Source organism: Exophiala mesophila, assembly GCF_000836275.1.
Source record: "Exophiala mesophila strain CBS 40295 unplaced genomic scaffold supercont1.1, whole genome shotgun sequence".
Taxonomy (NCBI): Eukaryota; Fungi; Ascomycota; class Eurotiomycetes; order Chaetothyriales; family Herpotrichiellaceae; genus Exophiala; species Exophiala mesophila.
In genome coordinates, this window is record NW_015622504.1 from 2,425,217 (window position 1) to 2,442,324 (window position 17,108).

General features: G+C 50.4%; 3 protein-coding genes across 3 annotated transcripts; 1 reads left to right on the forward strand and 2 right to left on the reverse strand.

The window, feature by feature from the left end:
- Positions 1–174: 174 nt before the first annotated feature.
- Positions 175–2,067, reverse strand: PV10_00778 (uncharacterized protein; the record flags this gene model as incomplete). Its single annotated transcript, XM_016364893.1, has 5 exons — positions 175–1,341; positions 1,394–1,495; positions 1,553–1,597; positions 1,644–1,853; positions 1,903–2,067. The coding sequence occupies 5 exons, from the start codon at positions 2,065–2,067 to the stop codon at positions 175–177; spliced, it is 1,689 nt and encodes a 562-aa protein (XP_016228542.1).
- A 2,691-nt stretch (positions 2,068–4,758) lies between these two features.
- Positions 4,759–10,677, forward strand: PV10_00779 (uncharacterized protein). The gene is made up of 10 exons (XM_016364894.1): positions 4,759–5,740; positions 5,799–5,894; positions 5,942–6,221; positions 6,312–6,623; positions 6,690–7,866; positions 7,937–8,754; positions 8,824–8,934; positions 8,994–9,397; positions 9,459–9,763; positions 9,830–10,677. The coding sequence occupies exons 1-10, from the start codon at positions 4,861–4,863 to the stop codon at positions 10,010–10,012; spliced, it is 4,566 nt and encodes a 1,521-aa protein (XP_016228543.1). The 5' UTR covers positions 4,759–4,860; the 3' UTR covers positions 10,013–10,677.
- Positions 10,048–10,651, reverse strand: PV10_00780 (uncharacterized protein). Its single transcript, XM_016364895.1, has one exon. The coding sequence runs from the start codon at positions 10,629–10,631 to the stop codon at positions 10,110–10,112; it is 522 nt and encodes a 173-aa protein (XP_016228544.1). The 5' UTR covers positions 10,632–10,651; the 3' UTR covers positions 10,048–10,109.
- Positions 10,678–17,108: the final 6,431 nt, after the last annotated feature.

A 17,108-nucleotide genomic window follows, 5' to 3' on the forward strand; every position in this document is an offset into this window, starting at 1 on the left:
GTGGGGAAACTCTGTGGGGAAGGTGTCGTGGGGAGGTGGGGAAGGAGCCAACCGTCCCCGCAAGATTGAACGCCATTTCGAAGTCGAGTGATTGCGATCTCGCAGATAGCCGTGATCAAGCGCACAGTGAAGAGATAAAAAGGCGTAAGAGGTGCTTCAATTTCCGCAAGATCATTAGGCCTGTGTTGACAACAACGCCAGCCGATCAAGGGTTGAGTACATGATGCCAGCAAATCCCCACACTTGTTCAAGATTTTGAAGGGTATTGCAGAAGAGATTGAGATCGTAGACGATATTGGTGTTCAATCCTTGCGTAGTTGGAGTATCTCGTAAGAAAAGACGAGCACCTCTGTCCAAGTCTGCATTTGTCACAGGAAGCGGTCCGTCGTGGTCAACAAGTAGGAGGCTCTCCCAATGAAGAACGTCCGGCACCCGTATATTTGAAGTGCCGGTCGTCATAAAGGCGCAGTACACGACCCCAGCGCTAAATGCGGCTGATGGGACGTGAACTGATTGGGTTCTCGTCATTGGAAGGTCCCTCAAAATGTCGTGTATGCATGTAGCATGAAGTAGTGCAAGACGAGCAAGCGACGAGCGACTCCAGGAAAGCAGCTCGATTGCTGGGCCTTTCGCTCCGTTGAAAATATTTTGTTCGAGATTATGATAGCGACAGAGGTTTTGACATAGCCATCCCGACTTCACCGCAGCATCAATGCCAATGGTGTGCCACCTGAGTAGTATGGCTTGCTTGACCACAGAATTTAGCGCAGTGCTCTGGACGATGCACCCATATAGGTGACCCAACGCCCTCGCTATTTCAGGCTGTGAGGGCAAACCAACAGCGTTCACTTCAATCTTTGGCTTGTCGGACACAATGGACTTGAGGCCCTCGAGCAATACAGAAGCCGTAAATCCAGTCAAAGATACTCCCATATGTCTGAGATGAAAATTAGGAGAGAATAGACTGCTGAAATATCCTAAGAAATGGGTGTGCTCTCCTGTCTGTTCCCTCTGGGCCGCGAACCACTGGGTCGCTGTGGACGCTTCGAAGACTGAGTCAGGTGATGGGATTGGGAGAGAGTGTGTAGTATGTCGCTGGCACGTGGGACTTCCGCTGTATTCAGAAATTTGTCCATCCAAAATATAATGTCCCAACAAGGCACGGAGTTGGGTCTCTCGAGCTGCCCATCTTCTCCAGCTCTCATCATTCAACTCTGACACTTGGCTAGGTTCCTGGATATCAGACCAGTCTTGCCACGAGAAATCGTACATCCCAGTCTCGCGAGCCCAGTAGAAACCGAGGCTGTGGAAAACCTGGGCGGTTTGGCGTAGAACTACATTCTAAAGCAATGTCAGAGCATGTCTCAAGTCTGTGGAATAGAGAACTACCAACTTTTGACATCATGGCGTAGACTTGACCAAGGAGAGCAGTAAGCACTAGCTGAACTCCACAGCAGCTGTCACGGGGACCTCGATGCTTGATCAAAGAGGGCCACTGATATGGTCAGCGGGCCTGGGACAATTCTGGGAAACAAGGGGGCTTCCAGATTACCGATGTTGCTACAGCCGTATGTGCAAGTCGCCAGAGCACTTCTCCCTAGGTAAAGTTAGGAAAGAATGGCTTTCTCGAAGGAAATGTATACCTTTGCAACGTAGTCCGATTTTCCCATGAAAAGGGATCCCAAAGCGATGGCATTGAGGAGTAGTGGATGAGTCCACTCCTTGAAAACAAACGTGGGAGCATGAACGACAGGAAAGGACGGCACAAAACGAGTGAAAAACATATGAAGGCAACCATCAAGAAAAACACTTGTGAGGCCAACATTGTGCGCCTCGGATGTCACGTCTGCGGACTGGGCCGATCAGCATTAATCATGGAATGATGGATCAATATTCTCATACTGTCGTGTTAATCATGTGGCTCAGATCCTGTATAGCATGGAGGCCATCGACACGACCGCGGTCTGACCCAAGCAAGGGCCAGCTGGAAGGAATATTCTCAATCGGAAGAGGCTCTCGGTGAATGACTGGCTGGGATGGCAAGAACTCTAGAGTGGGGAGCGACATTAGCTCACTTGACAATATCGAGTTGAGAAGATCTTCAGAATCAGGCCAGTTTAGAGGCAACATCGATGTGTCATTGAGACTCAAGTCTGGTGATGCTCGATCAGACTCATTGTGACCATACAATGACATGGAGTCTATGGGTATGGAGGATGGAAGAGCTGGAGCGATTGGTAGAGAAGCTGTGGTGGGAGTTTGTTGTCTGCCGAGTGAGACAATTGTGGAGGAGGTATCTGGCCCAACATCGAGTAGAACGTGAGACGATGGGGTCGAGCTGTCCTTTGAATGTATTCGTATATGACGATGCAAGCTGTCGAGGCGGGCAAAGTCTCGACCGCAGTTGTTGCAAGTGAACGGCTTTGCACCAGTATCTTGCTGGATTAGAAGCCTCCATGAAGCAATGATATGTTAAACTTACGTATTCGTTCATGGCGCTAAATTAACAAGGTGTGAGAAGATGCCATGGAGTGGTGGAGGTCATTACTTGCCTGTAAATGCTCTGCCTTGCCATAGATCTTGTGACAGTGGGGGCAAGAATGTTTTCTTTTCGGTGTCCTAGGTGTCATGCTGTCACCCCTTGCTTGCCACAACGACTGGTATCATATGATAGTCCTGGAGAAGGAGTTGGGGAAGGAAATGGAGATGGGCTGATGAGGTTGAGGAGAAGAGGTTGGAATATGGGTCGATGCGCACTTTGGTGCCTTCCCCACCACCACCAGCATTATGGGTCGCTCCTTCCCCACAAATGCGAGGTGGTGGTAGCCTTGGTCATGTGACTAACAAGGCTGCCACATTGTGTGGTTGTCTACCGAGGTTGTTGACGTTGGAGACACCCAGCAGGTAAAGGTCAAAACCCTATACGCAGCCTTTTGTGCTTTTTGTGCTTTTTGTGCAGTCCTGGTAACTCAACCACAAACCTTGCCAGCTCCTCACTTGTATACGTCATTAAGACTACATATACACATAAAGTGGGAGTTCGTCCACAATTTGTCTCCCAAGCCGAAAACGTGATAGCATTCGACACATTCGTAGAACTGTTTCGATCAAGTGAATCGCTTTACCATTATACACCACCGTGCCAGTTGGATCGTCCCATGAAAAACTTCCCTTCGAGATCTCCGGGTCCCATAGCCGGTTGACGGGATCCTCGAGTAGGTTCAAGCTGTTGCAGGAGCAGTTTCGGCCTTGGGGCGGTCCCCGATTTGGAACCCACTAGGCAAAGCCTGTGCGATGAGTCTACTCCGTATGTCTCAGTGCTTCGGAAGACGGTTCCTTCCTAGATGACGTCCTTGATATGTTTCATGATAATAGTCACTCGGTGTAGATGGTGGGTGTACTAGGAACCAACTAGCCAAGCAAATGATAATCATAAGGCAGGCGCCCACGCGTATGCATAAATAAAGGATCAAAAAAGCCCCAATTGTGGATCAACAAAACGGATCTTGGAGCCGCTGGATTCCTTCCGTATCATCCGGCGTCGTATTGCGTATTCTGATATTGAGTCGTCGTGTTGAGTCCTCCTCACAGAAGGCGGAAGTTTTACTCAGCCACAGCATTGCGACGTTCATTGGGAGATGCGGATAAATGTATCATCCCGCCAAGGAGGAACGTTGTTGTAAGAGTACAAGCACTCTCACGAGAGGATAAGTGAGGATTCGAAGCCAAGAATCTTAGGCACGTCTCTTATTTACCGCGGCACTAGCATCGTCGAAGGAATTCTTAGTCTTTCTTAATCATCATGACCGGAGATTCCACCGGACAGTACTCAGAGAGGGCGGAGGCTTGGCCTACGCCGGGCATCTGCAAAGGGTTACAGCCTTTGGGATCTCGACACTGCGTAGAAAACAGATTATTTAGGTAGCTGTCTTAAGAGCCAAGCGTCGATCATCTGGCACGGGAATATTGTGTCCGGGCCGCGGCGGGGTTCCTGATAAATCCGTGCTCCGTCGACGATAGAGTTCTTCCTGGCTGGCTAAGGGACTCATGGTTCACACCAGAAGGTTTGCAGGGTGCTCGTCAGACAGTGTACTCGGTAGGCACATGTTTTTAACCTCGAATACGATTCAGGTCCTCGTTATCGCTTAAGCTAAGATCCTGAGGCTTTCATGTAAGCATGCCCAGCCCAAGGGAGTGGATGCCAACTGCCCATTTAGGCTATGGCCGTCGTTCGCTAGGTCTGGCATCCCCCATACAGACTAAATAATGATCATCCCTCGTCTGCATTTTGTACGGAGATCTTTCAGAATCACATCAAAGTCCGCCGTGCTCTTGGCTTCATGTCCAAGGCTGTTCTTTTCACCAAGGCGTTAGTACACAATCGCCCAGCTGAGTGATGTGCCCAGGTCACACTATTCGTTTTCACTTTCCAATCCGAAAGCCAGACGTGCTCGGACCAGCAGGTTAACTGTAAATAGTCCCAATGCAAAGTTTGAGTTTTTGTCATTCCAATCTTAATCCCTTCGGAATCACAACAATAGTTAGGCGGCCAACTGATTATTAAGTTTAAACTTGTGGTGGTCTCGTCCATCCTTTCGCCTAATGGACTAATGAAGGGCTTTATGCGTCCTGCATACAGGCCCGTGTTCCCTTACCCGTGGATCCTTTGTCATACGATGGCGTCCCACCCCTCTGCTTCGACCCAATGAATACGATACTTGACATAAGAAAGTTGTGGAGGGACTGTCCCAGGCTCGAGCTTTATAACTCCCGCAGGCCCTTCCAATTTAGAGTTGTGACTTCATCGTCAACACGGCTTTGCGGACGCCGGTGGTTTGTCGACAACTAACTCAGCCCAGCATGGCCTCAGACGACGAGAAACGCCCTACACCCAACAGGGGCGAGAGTAATCGCATCGACCGCCAGGTGACGCGGAGGACATCGAGTAGTTCGGACGGACCGAGATTTGAACCCATTCGCACCCGGAAAACCCGAGATAGCATCGATTACCAGTTCGAACATGACGATCAAGCTGCCACCCGAGTGGAAATGGCCAGGCTCGCCTCGGTCTTGTCTGGCACTGGGGTGTCGAGGGCGAGCACGGCATCGGGACTTCAGCGTGTCGACACCGTCGCTGGCATGACAATGGACTCTCCTGAGTTCGATCCAAACAGTGCTTCTTTCAATTTCTACCTTTGGCTGAGAAAGTTTATGCAGCTTCTCGCGGAGAACGGCAGTCGAAGAACAGGCACGGGCTTCACTTTTAGAAACCTGAATGTTTCAGGCAAAGGCGCTGCGATCCAACTTCAAAAGAACGTCGGCTCGCTCTTCATGCTACCATTTCGTCTGAGAGAAAACTTTGGGCATCCCCCGGAAAAGAAGATCTTGCGCAACTTCAACGGCCACGTCAACAGTGGGGAGCTGTTGATCGTCCTCGGACGACCAGGCAGCGGATGCTCTACCTTTCTAAAATGCATTTGTGGAGAACTTCAGGGCCTCGATGTCTCCAAAGACTCGAGCATCAGCTACAGTGGGATTCCTCAAGACATTTTCCTCAAGGAATTCAAAGGCGAGGCCATCTACAACCAGGAGAATGAAAAACACTTTCCTCATTTGACAGTGGGAGAAACGTTGAATTTCGCTGCTGCATGTCGCACTCCATCATCACGGGCGCTTGATATACCTCGAGCAGACTGGGCCAAGTACATGGCTTCCGTGATGATGAACATCTTTGGACTATGTGAGTTTTTACTCAGCCCTTCTTGAGTCACATCCGCAGCAAGACTGATTGGTATCAGCCCACACTCGCAACACCAAGGTAGGAGATGATTTCGTCCGTGGTGTCAGTGGTGGCGAACGAAAACGTGTCAGTATTGCCGAAATGGCACTTGCAGGTATTTTCAAAGGATCGCTGACGCATATGACATGCTTACAAGATCAGGTCCGCCCATTGCTGCGTGGGACAACTCGACCAGAGGTCTGGACTCTCAAACGGCTCTCGAGTTTGTTCGATCTCTGCGCCTCTCAGCCGATATTGGATCGATAACGTCTCTTATTGCCATCTATCAAGCATCACAAGCAATCTATGACCTTTGTGACAAAGCCATTGTTCTTTACGAAGGTCGACAGATCTACTTTGGCCCGACAGACGAAGCTCGGCAATACTTCGAAGACATGGGATGGTATTGCCCACCTAGGCAAACCACTGGTGACTTCTTGACGTGAGTGCCGGCCATTGATTGGCAGCCAATTTCCCCCCCCCCCCCCCCCCGCCCCCCCCATACCAACATTTCACTGACGCGATGAAACAGCTCTGTGACAAACCCTAGGGAAAGACAGCCTCGCGAAGGGTTTGAAGACCGAGTGCCTAGAACAGCCGAAGACTTTGAACGATACTGGTTGCAAAGTAATCAGCACAAATCGGCCATAGAAGAGGCTGAGCACTCTCAAGAAGCGCAAACCGATGGCAGCGAGGCACTGGAGAACTTCAGAGCCCATCACAAACAGATCCAGGCTAAACACATGCGGCCGAAATCTCCATATGTCATTAGTATTCTGATGCAAGTACGGCTCTGCACCACGCGAGCCTACCAACGGTTGTGGAACGACAAAGCCTCTACCATGTATTTCAAACCTTTCCCCTTCCTGCCATCATTTAATAAGTCAAAAAACTGACCAAAACTTGACAGAGCGGTCATTTTCAGCCAGATAGCGCAAGCTCTCATCATCGGTTCGGTCTTCTACGGGACACCACTGTCAACAGGGAGTTTCTTCGCCAAGGGCTCCGTTCTTTTCTTTGCAGTCTTACTCAGCGCGTTGCAGTCGATTGTGGAGATCAATACTTTGTATGCCCAGCGACCGATCGTGGCTAAGCACAAGTCATTCGCATTCTATCATCCATTCACCGAGGCTGTGGCCGGAATTGTGGCAGATTTACCCATCAAGTTCTGCGTGACGACAATATTCAACATCATCCTCTACTTTCTCGCAGGACTACGCAGGGAACCGTCCCAATTCTTCATCTTCTTCCTGTTCAACTTCATGGCCATGTTGACCATGTCGGCCATCTTCCGCACCACCGCAGCTGCAACCAAGACCATCTCCGCCGCCTTGGCCATCGCTGGAATCATGGTCCTTTGGATCGTCATATATACGGGCTTCACGCTGCAGCGGTCCTATATGCATCCTTGGTTCAAATGGTCTTCCTGGGTGAATCCAATCGCTTATGCATTCGAGTCACTACTGGTCAACGAAGTCCACGGACGCGAGTTTCCCTGCGCTCCTACCAGCCTGGTTCCTCCTTACGGAGAAGGACAAAACTTCCAGTGCGCGGTACCAGGGGCGGTCGCGGGTGAGGTCAACGTGTCTGGAGATGCTTGGGTCCAAACAGCCTATGGATACTCATACACCCATATTTGGCGGAACTTGGGCTTTCTCTTTGCCTTTATGATCTTCTTCTACGCCCTATATTTCTTCTTCTCCGAGATCAACTCAGATTCGACTTCGACTGCTGAGTTTCTGGTCTTCCGAAGAGGACACGTCCCCAAGACACTGGTGGCCTCGGAGACAAAGGACGTTGAGAAAGGAAAGGTTGATGGGAAAGCTCCGTCGTCCAACGATGCTAGCGATGACCAGCAAGCTGAAAATGTCAAGGCCCTCCCTGCACAGAAAGACATCTTCACCTGGCGAAATGTCACACTCGACATCAAAATCAAGGGAGAACCCCGCCGACTACTGGACGGCATTTCTGGCTGGGTCAAACCAGGGACATTGACAGCTCTGATGGGTACTTCAGGCGCAGGAAAGACAACACTTCTTGATGCACTGGCACAGCGGATCAGCATTGGAGTTTTGACGGGAGACATGGTATGCAGATTCCGCTAGTTTCCCCCTTTGATGGACCGGACATGGGATCTCAACTAACACATGGTAACAGCTTGTCAACGGCAAAGCCCTTGATGCATCATTCCAACGCAAGACCGGCTACGTGCAACAGCAGGATCTGCATCTCGAAACCACGACTGTGCGTGAAGCTCTCCGATTCTCCGCATATCTTCGCCAGCCAGAGTCCGTGTCCATTCAAGAGAAGAACGATTTCGTTGAAGAAGTGATCCAAATGCTCAACATGGAGGACTTTAGCGAAGCCATTGTCGGCAATCCGGGCGAAGGTCTCAACGTGGAACAGCGCAAGCTACTAACAATCGGCGTGGAATTGGCGGCGAAGCCAGCACTCCTGATCTTCCTGGACGAGCCGACATCCGGATTAGATTCACAGAGCTCCTGGTCAATCGTTGCGTTCCTGCGAAAACTTGCCAACGCCGGTCAAGCGGTGCTATGCACGATTCACCAACCTTCAGCCATTCTGTTCCAAGAGTTCGACCGTCTACTCTTCCTCATGAAGGGCGGTAAAACCATCTACTTTGGAGAGGTTGGACAGAACTCACGCACTCTCCTCGACTACTTTGAAAGAAACGGTGCTCCCCGGTGTGACGACGACGCCAATCCAGCAGAATACATGCTTGACATATGTGGCAAGAAATCCGATCGCGACTGGAGTGAGGTCTGGAAGACGACGCCTGAAGCCAAAGAGGTTCAAGCCGAACTCGACCGCATCCATGCAGCTAAGAAGGACGAGCCGTCCAATAGCGAGGACTCGGCTTCTCAATTTGCCGTGTCGCTGACGACGCAAATCCGATACGTCACTATCAGAGTGTTCCAGCAATACTGGAGAACCCCCGACTATATTTCCGGAAAGTGAGTTCACAAGATCGATCTACGATAGGAAACCCCCTTAACATGTGACTAATTCCTTTTTCTCTTCAGGTTCTTGCTGGGCATCATGGCCGCTCTGTTCGTTGGGTTTTCATTCTTCTTACAAAACTCAAGCTCCACCGGTTTACAGAATACTTTGTTTGCGATTTTCATGCTTCTCACGTAAGACTCCACAACGACCCCAATCTTCTGTCCGACCTTACTGACATTGATGGGATCAGGATCTTCTCCACACTGGTGCAACAAATCATGCCACGGTTCGTGATCCAACGATCTCTGTACGAAGTTCGAGAACGACCATCCAAGGCATACTCATGGGTTGCATTCCTGATCGCCAACATCACCGTGGAGCTACCGTATCAACTAGTGCTGGCCGTACTCATGTGGTTGTCGTGGTATTGGGCCGTATTTGGCAAGAACCAGAGCACCGAGACCCAAGGCTTGATGTTGCTGTTTGTGCTGCAATTCATGCTCTTCACTAGCACCTTTGCACACATGATCATCGCCGCCATGCCTGACGCTGAGACTGCCGGCAATATCGCCACTTTGCTCTTCAGCATGATGTTGACTTTCAACGGCGTGCTTCAATCTCCCACCGCCTTGCCAGGGTTCTGGATCTTCATGTGTGAGTATACACCCTTGTGATTCTGTATTGGTCATCTAGCTGACCTTGATTCTCAAAACAGATCGTGTATCGCCCATGTCGTACCTAGTGGCTGGTTGGGCTGGGACAGGCCTGGCAGGACGACTAGTCCACTGTGCCGAGAATGAACTAGCCATCTTTGATCCTCCGTCTGGCTCGGACTGCCAGACCTACCTGGCGCCTTACTTTCAAGGAGGCGCACCGGGCCAGCTACTAAACCCAGACGCAACTTCATCGTGCCAATACTGTCCTCTGACGTCGGCCGACCAATTCCTAGCCGTCAGCAATATCTACCCCGATCAACGGTGGAGAAACTTTGGCATTGGGTTTGCTTACATCGGGTTCAACGTAAGTGGAACTGGTCCTTTCCTTTGACGATGATGTCATGTATGAAACTAACCAACGGGTTTTCAGATATTCGCTGCCATATCACTTTACTACGTGTTCCGCGTCCGGAGATTCAGCATCAGCAGCCTCGCCAAAGGTCCAGCACGTATTGCAGATATGGTCCTCAATCAGGGCTTTAGAAGGTTGTTCGCGCGGCACGCCGAGCCCACACCCGCAGGGAAGGAGGCTCGCAACAACAAGGCATTTTAGAGACATGTTGTAGTCCAAAGGACAGAAAAGAGAACTCGAACTCCAAGTCTTCCATTATAGTTCCTCAACATATGCTAATATAACTCACTACTATGCTTCACGATGCTTTAGCCTCTCCCTCCCCTTCGCCCTCTGACGCCCTTTCCAGAGCCGCAATGTCAAGCTTCTTCATCCCCATCATCGCCACCATGGCGCGGTCCGACTTCACACGGTCTGTTTGGCCTAGCAGTTCCGTCATGCGAGTCGGAACCACCTGCCAGGAGACTCCAAACTTATCCGCCAGCCAACCACATTGCTGCTTTGCCATGTCGCCGCCGTCGCCGAGTTTGTCCCAGTAATAGTCGACTTCGTCTTGATTCGCGCACATGACTTGGAATGAGACAGCCTCGTTGAATTTGAACTCTGGGCCGCCGTTGAGCCCGATGAACGGGTGGCCGTAGAGAGAAAACTCGACCACGAGCACAGAGCCGGGTCTCTGTTTGTGTGTCTCTTGTCCAGCTTCGGTGTAACGCTGAATGTGGGTGATTTGCGAGTTCTTGAAGATGGAGACGTAGTAATTGGCCGCTTCTTCAGCTTGGCCATCGTACCAGAGACATGTGACGATTTTGTTGAGAGACATTGTTCTAAACCCAACTTATTTGGTGTCTTCTTGTGATACGCCTCAACATCCTTCAGCTCTTGCTCGCTTTTATAAACCTAAATTGATCGACAACGAAGCTCGTATCGCCAGGCACCTGTGCAGCACCCAAGCCCACGGCACAGGCTGCAACTCCCCAACGGAGGAACCTTTGGTCCGCTTAAACACGAGTACGTGGGGCTGACTTTGCGATAGGCGAGTGAGGCGGAAGCTTATTTGGCCGGTGTAGCGAGGGGGGAGGACCCTGAGAGGCTTTGACTTCAAGCAAGCGAATAACCCTACAAGGTTGCTTTCTCTTCAGGTTTGCTTGAGATCACGTGTACCCTGAGGTAGTTCTACGGCTCAATGGCCACTCCCGGAAAGAGAGAAAGTATCTACAGATGCTCGTGCTTATTCAAGCGTGCTTGCAATACACTTGTCAGTGTCATTGGCAGAGAAGCAAGGGCAGGATTGACTATTGATATCCACTCTCCGCTTTCCACCCTCTCCACGAGATATCCGCTTACAACGATCAACAGGACTCTCCCCTGGATATCCACTGTAGCAAGGTAGGGCAAAATACAGTGCGTGTTCATTTGATTGTCAAGCTAGCTGCCTGGGTGGCACTTTGAGGATACTAGCGTTTCCTCTACAAATCAAAAACTTCTCCCTGCTGTCCCTTCTCACTCTAATTATTCGATACAAGTTCTTTGGACATACGACGCCTCTAGCGAAGGAACCTCAATTTTCGCCGCCACTTCATACTCCAACTGATTTCCCTTTCCAAGGCGGCTTCGATCTGTTATGTATCAATCTTGAGATGCATCTCATTCGTCCAAGTTGACCTTTTCTTTCAAAGCAAGAGTTGAAATGGCACCGGAGACAACCTCTGCTCCACCATCGTCAAAGGCAAGCGGGCCAGATCCGGCATTTGCATCACTAGATTGATCATCTTTGCTCGACGTGGGTGTCACTGGAGATGCATATACACCACCGCTGATGCCTCGCATGGCTTTGAGAAAGTCTCCTTCATGCAGATGCTTCCGAGCCACTGCATACGACGGTAGTGACGGAGCCACTCTCGCGCACGAAGGGCAGCCGTCTGCAAAGACTTGTCGAGAGGAAACATGCATGTTTCTACAAAGTTGGATACACCCAGGTTTCACATGACCCCACAGTGACTCGAGATGTTGTCGAATGGACTCTGTCACTGCAGGAACTTGGATGAGAGCACCATTATCGTACGATCTCCACCATTCAAGAAAGGCTTTCGCGGTAGTAGCATGATCCTGGGATCCAACATAATCCGTGCCTGGAGTCTTGCCAATTGTTTCGAGAGTTGTTCTGATCATGGCGTCGATCGTATTAGAAGCCAGTGGAGTCTTCTCTGTGTTGTTACGCCAGAGGTGTAGCTGCGCATGTTTTGCAACAAGGTGATATTGCGCCAGCTGCAATTTCATCTCGGTGTGAATTGCTGGAGCATCCTGTGGTGACATTCGGAGCAGCATATCTTGGCAATTGTCCATACATGTCTTTGCCTCTCGGTGAACGAATTCGATCATCTTCTGCCCTTGCCGCTGAACACATTGTGAGGGATCCTTGAGCGCTGTAAGACTTTCCGCTACCTTCACACTGTCTCTGAGGTGTAGGCTTTTGAGCCTATGCTCAAGTAGCGTGAAATACTCTCCGAAAAAGGGCTTGGCCAGTGGTACAATCATTGGGAATTCTGCGTGTAATGTTGCGATGCTCTGGCAGAATGGTTCCACAATGTTTTTTTGAAACCCGAGAATCGTCCTTCTTACTTCCAGAATTTCCTGGTGCCGACGGAGTACGTGTTGAATATTGGCGCCAGATGCCAGCGGATTTGGTCGTATCTTGCGAAGGAAGTCATCGAACCCCGAGTCCAACACTTTACCGATGGTGTCAATCTTGCTGGAGGTTTGGCTCAGCTTTCTGCCAAGACTAGCGACTAGCAGATCAAAGGTTTTGGGATATCTTGCTAATTTGGTGATGACAGAATACCGGCGCACTGAAAGAGCCAGACCACCGCATTTGCATCTCGGCTCGCCAAAGTCCTGAGCACCAAGTGTTCGATTCATGAGGAAAGGGCCCATAGTACTGCGACTGGACGGGACTGTACCATAGTTCAGTTGGTCAAGCTCATCAACATTGAAAAGATGCCCGCACTCAGAGACGTAAATCATCGGGGTGGCGGCTTTCACCCCGGTTGTACACTGCGGGCATAGACTTCGGGGTGGACAGAATTCACCGTGTAGCGATGGACATTGATGTCCACATTCAAGAACTACATGTTGCAATTAGCATGGGAATCGACACATAGGAAGGGCTAGACTTACTTGTATTGCAAGGTCGAGAACAGGATGAGTTAGGATCAGGTAAACAACAAAAGCTGGAAGTTGGAGCCTGGTGTTCACATCCGGCAGATTGAGGTTTCACACAGGGATCGCAGTCATCAGAACATCGTCTTGTGCAAGGGCCATGGTCACACCTGCTTGTGCAGGGTTCTGGACAATTTTCGGGACACGGCTTCCCCTGATGGCAAAGAGTCAGGCACAGATGTCCGCATGACTTTGGCAAGCTGCACTTCTGGGTACATTGCATATGTCGGTCCTTCTTGAAGCAGTCCACACATTTGCCAGGACAGGTATGACCACACATCAGAGTCATGCCACAGGGTTGTGGACAAACTCCTTCTGCTTGACTTTCGTCACCACAGCGAACAATCAGGTCATGACCACAGTCAAGTTGTCTCGTATCGATGATAAGGTTACACTGCGATTCTTCCCCAGAGCAGAGCTTGTGCCCGACGTGGCCACATTTAAGAACGACATTGTCGATGGCGAAGCCGCACGGAGCACAATTCTGATAGCACTTTTGGGTGCACCCGTGTCCACATTGGAAAATCATTCGACATGGTTCTTGACAAACGAGGCGCTGGTGAAGGCCTGGTGGATGACAGTATTCTCCACACTTGTGGCCACAGTTTAGAGACTCGCCACAGACAGCCTTGCATTCCTGGATTCGCCCAAAGTCCTCTGGTTGGCGAACAGGCGCTTGATGCTCAGGATGTGTATTGCAACATGTCATGATCGCAGGGCCGATCCGTCCCTCGAACACATCGATGACGCTTCTCCACATTGGAACTTGATTCAAGGTACAAGAGTTTCCAATGATGTAAAATCCTTCTCGAGCTCGGCTGCATGCCACATTGATTCGATTGGGGGATTTGAGAAATCCGGCTGATCCCCCACTCCGGACAGTTGTAAGGATAACAATTTTGGCTTCTTCACCCTGGAAGTTGTCCACACTGGTCAGCCTCAACATATCCGAGATGGGCACTTTGTCTTTGGTCACACGGCCTTCAATTCCGAGCGCCAGCAATTCCTCTGATAGAAGAAGGTTTCGGTCTTTGTCGCTGAGCCATATATCACAGCTGGTACCGAGGCGTTGGTGTAGCTTGACAAGTTGGCCCGAATATGGGGTCAAGACTGCGATATCTCCTTGAGAATATGCTCCGCTGCGAAGAAGATACTCGACCAGCCCTGCCACCATCTCTACCTCGTGCACGTTGGAATGTGACTTCAAGTCGTCCGATATGAGCTCTGGAAAACGATGATCCCACCAGAACATTCGGGAAGCGAGCCCGTGAATCATAGGTCGATTAGCAGTTATGTCATGATCCTGGAGGTACGGATACGTGATTCGGGCAATCTTTGAGATGTCGGGATGCATTCGACGCTGTATAGTCAAGTGGCTGGCCGGCACTGCAGACAATTGTGGATCCCGTGGCAGCATGAGCCTCTCCAACAATGACTCATCGAGGCGGTAGTGATAACCAGTGGTCGTCTCTAGAGTGAGCATCTGCTCGTTAACTTCGGGCCTCAGCTGGAGTGGATCTCCGATGAAGATGGCGTGTTGAAGAGAAGGGAGCAGAGTACACAAAGTGTGAGCCTCCATGACTTCCCCGGCTTCCTCACAGACCAAGATCTCAATCTCGAGCGACTTAAGTAAGTCCCATCGTGCCGCGCACGCTGTTGTTGTCATGCCAATTATGTTTTGCGACTGCATGATTCGGCGGCTTTTACAATGACCGATTGTATTTATCTCCACAACAATCTCTCGCAGTTCAAAAGATAGAGCAGTGATCTTTGCGGCCAATTGTCTATAGTCGACATTTTTACCCCACTGTGTCAGCAGTCGCTGACGAGAGGCCATCGGCAAATTCCAAACACTACTCTGTCCTGCTGTGTGAATTCTTGACCTCTCAGAGATATCGGTGAGTAAGCCATCCACATCAGAGATTGAATCTTTGCCACGATGGCCGACATCTGCCAGCCTCTGAGATAACTCTTGGTGTAAGGTGCGAAGATTCTCCAAGTCTCCACCTCTTGCCCAATACTCGAAAACGAAAGCTTGCACGATCCACGAGTCGATGCCGACACTCAATTGGGCGTAGACGCTAGGATGAAATTTCTCGAGGTTGTCCCTGACATAAAGCCACGAGACAATGCCGGTATGTTTTTGAGCAGAAAGTCCTGTGTCACGTTAGTTACGTTCGTACGCTGAATGGAAAAATGTTACCTTTGCACAGCATGTCTAGATCGGAAAAGACCTGCTTCTTCCGGGCCTGGGCAGCTGCGAGACCCGAACTCTCGTCCTTTTGCAGCCGATCTTTTCTCTTCAGAGTGTTTAGATTGATGTCATGCGTCCACTTTTCCTTGCTTCCTGAGCCTACACGGAGCAGCCTCTTCACGCCTGCGTCACGTAACTCGACGAGAAAGTTGTCGAGAGCATGATTGGTGAGACATACCAACAAGATTGGCTTGGATGAGATGCGGGAATTCAGGAGGGTCTTTGTCAGCTCCACACCCAAGAATGTTTTACCACAACCGGGAGGGCCCTGTGTGAAGGCGAATTCGCGATTCAAAGTCTGCAGGAAAGCCATGACCTGGCCATCATCGAGAGTGGATTCCTGTCGCAGCGTCTCAATGGTGGTTTTGGCCATCAACTTGTCAATAGGCACCTCTGTGAGAGTGCTTGTGGGGGATGTTGTGGCGTGAATGTTGTAGGTGAACTCATGAGTTGCAGTGTAGGCCGGAGGAGGAATGGTGACCGACCTCAAAGAATTGGCATGGCTGTCATTCTGGCTTGGAGGGTTAGAACCTGGGGCAGGAGTGATGTATTGGGAGAATGCCAGATCTCCCGTATGCATTCGCTGAAGGCGATCGAGACAATTGTAAAATCCGGCGTGTAGAACATTGGGGAACTCGACGAGGAATAGTTGAGATCGGGGCCGAAGATTGAAGGCATGTTCAGAGAGCCGAAGAACTTGCTCTGGCTTGCATGTGCCCAGAAAAGACAATTGCACGGCGGCACGCTGGCCCGCACCTCCTGCGCTATCCATGGACATGGTGCTCTGAGACAGCACAATTTCCATAAAGTGAATCAACAATTCGTTGGAGGATGGGTCATGCTCGAGAACGGCTACAAGCATGGTCTCTTTAAGGCGGCTGGATTTGTAAATTTTGGTGCCGCGCATGGATTCTGGACAATGATAGCTCAATCGAACGGTGAGACTCCTCGCTTCGTGAACAAACAGTTCTTCGACACGAACACGTCTGTACAGGAAATAAGGATTGCCAGCCACTGTCTCATGGCGCAGATAGTCGGCTGAACATGTGGGACTGTCGTGGAGAAATGCCACTTGTGAGGCGGAATAGCAAACATCTCGAATGATCTCAGTCGCATCGCACCGAAGATGACGGAAGAGGAGGTCAATATGTCTCAATGTGACATCTTTGACATAACTTCTGCTGTTTAGATTCTTCTTTGGCATATAAATTGGTCGGTTGACGGCAAGGATTTCGTCCACAGTAGGAAGGATTTGAATTCGACGGAAGTCGGCATGATCATTGTCGTGACGAGGTCCATCAAGGGACAATTCGCCAGGGCCATCCTCGGTGAAGCGAAGTCGAGGTCGCGGAAGTGGCTGTAATGTGTTATTTGTACTCGCTTTTGCGAAGGGTCTACCACTCGGAGTGATGACATGAGCATGGATGCAGGACATGGTGCTGACAATCGGCGGCGTGTCCGTACTCGAGGGTTGACAGGAAAGTGAGAAGCGACCAGGCAGGGGAAATAGGATGGAGATCCAATTTAAAGGCCAGACAATGAGATCTTATGAACCCTGTACACGCCGGGAAAAGCGAGAGAGATTTGAAGAGATCTGAAGAGATTTTCCAATGGGGATTATGGCAAGGACGTAGTCGCAGTCGCAGTCGCACTTACCTTGCGTCGTCATGGCGATGCGATGACTTTGGCGAAACGCACCTTCCGTTTTCATGGCCACAGTTCTTGCTTGGAAGGTGCGACACCAAGGTCCAGCTGACCTTCCATCGCAGCATCAGCTCACAACTCACAACGACCTTTGGTCATACCTGTGAGAGGGACGTGCAGAGA

Bases quoted from the DNA above. Each gene is read 5' to 3' on its own strand.
- PV10_00779 (XM_016364894.1), top strand. From the start codon at position 4,861: ATGGCCTCAGACGACGAGAAACGCCCTACACCCAACAGGGGCGAGAGT. The intron at 6,624-6,689 runs GTATTTCAAACC...AAAACTTGACAG, and splicing joins AACGACAAAGCCTCTACCAT to AGCGGTCATTTTCAGCCAGA. The intron at 7,867-7,936 runs GTATGCAGATTC...ACATGGTAACAG, and splicing joins GAGTTTTGACGGGAGACATG to CTTGTCAACGGCAAAGCCCT.
- PV10_00780 (XM_016364895.1), bottom strand. From the start codon at position 10,631: ATGTCTCTCAACAAAATCGTCACATGTCTCTGGTACGATGGCCAAGCT.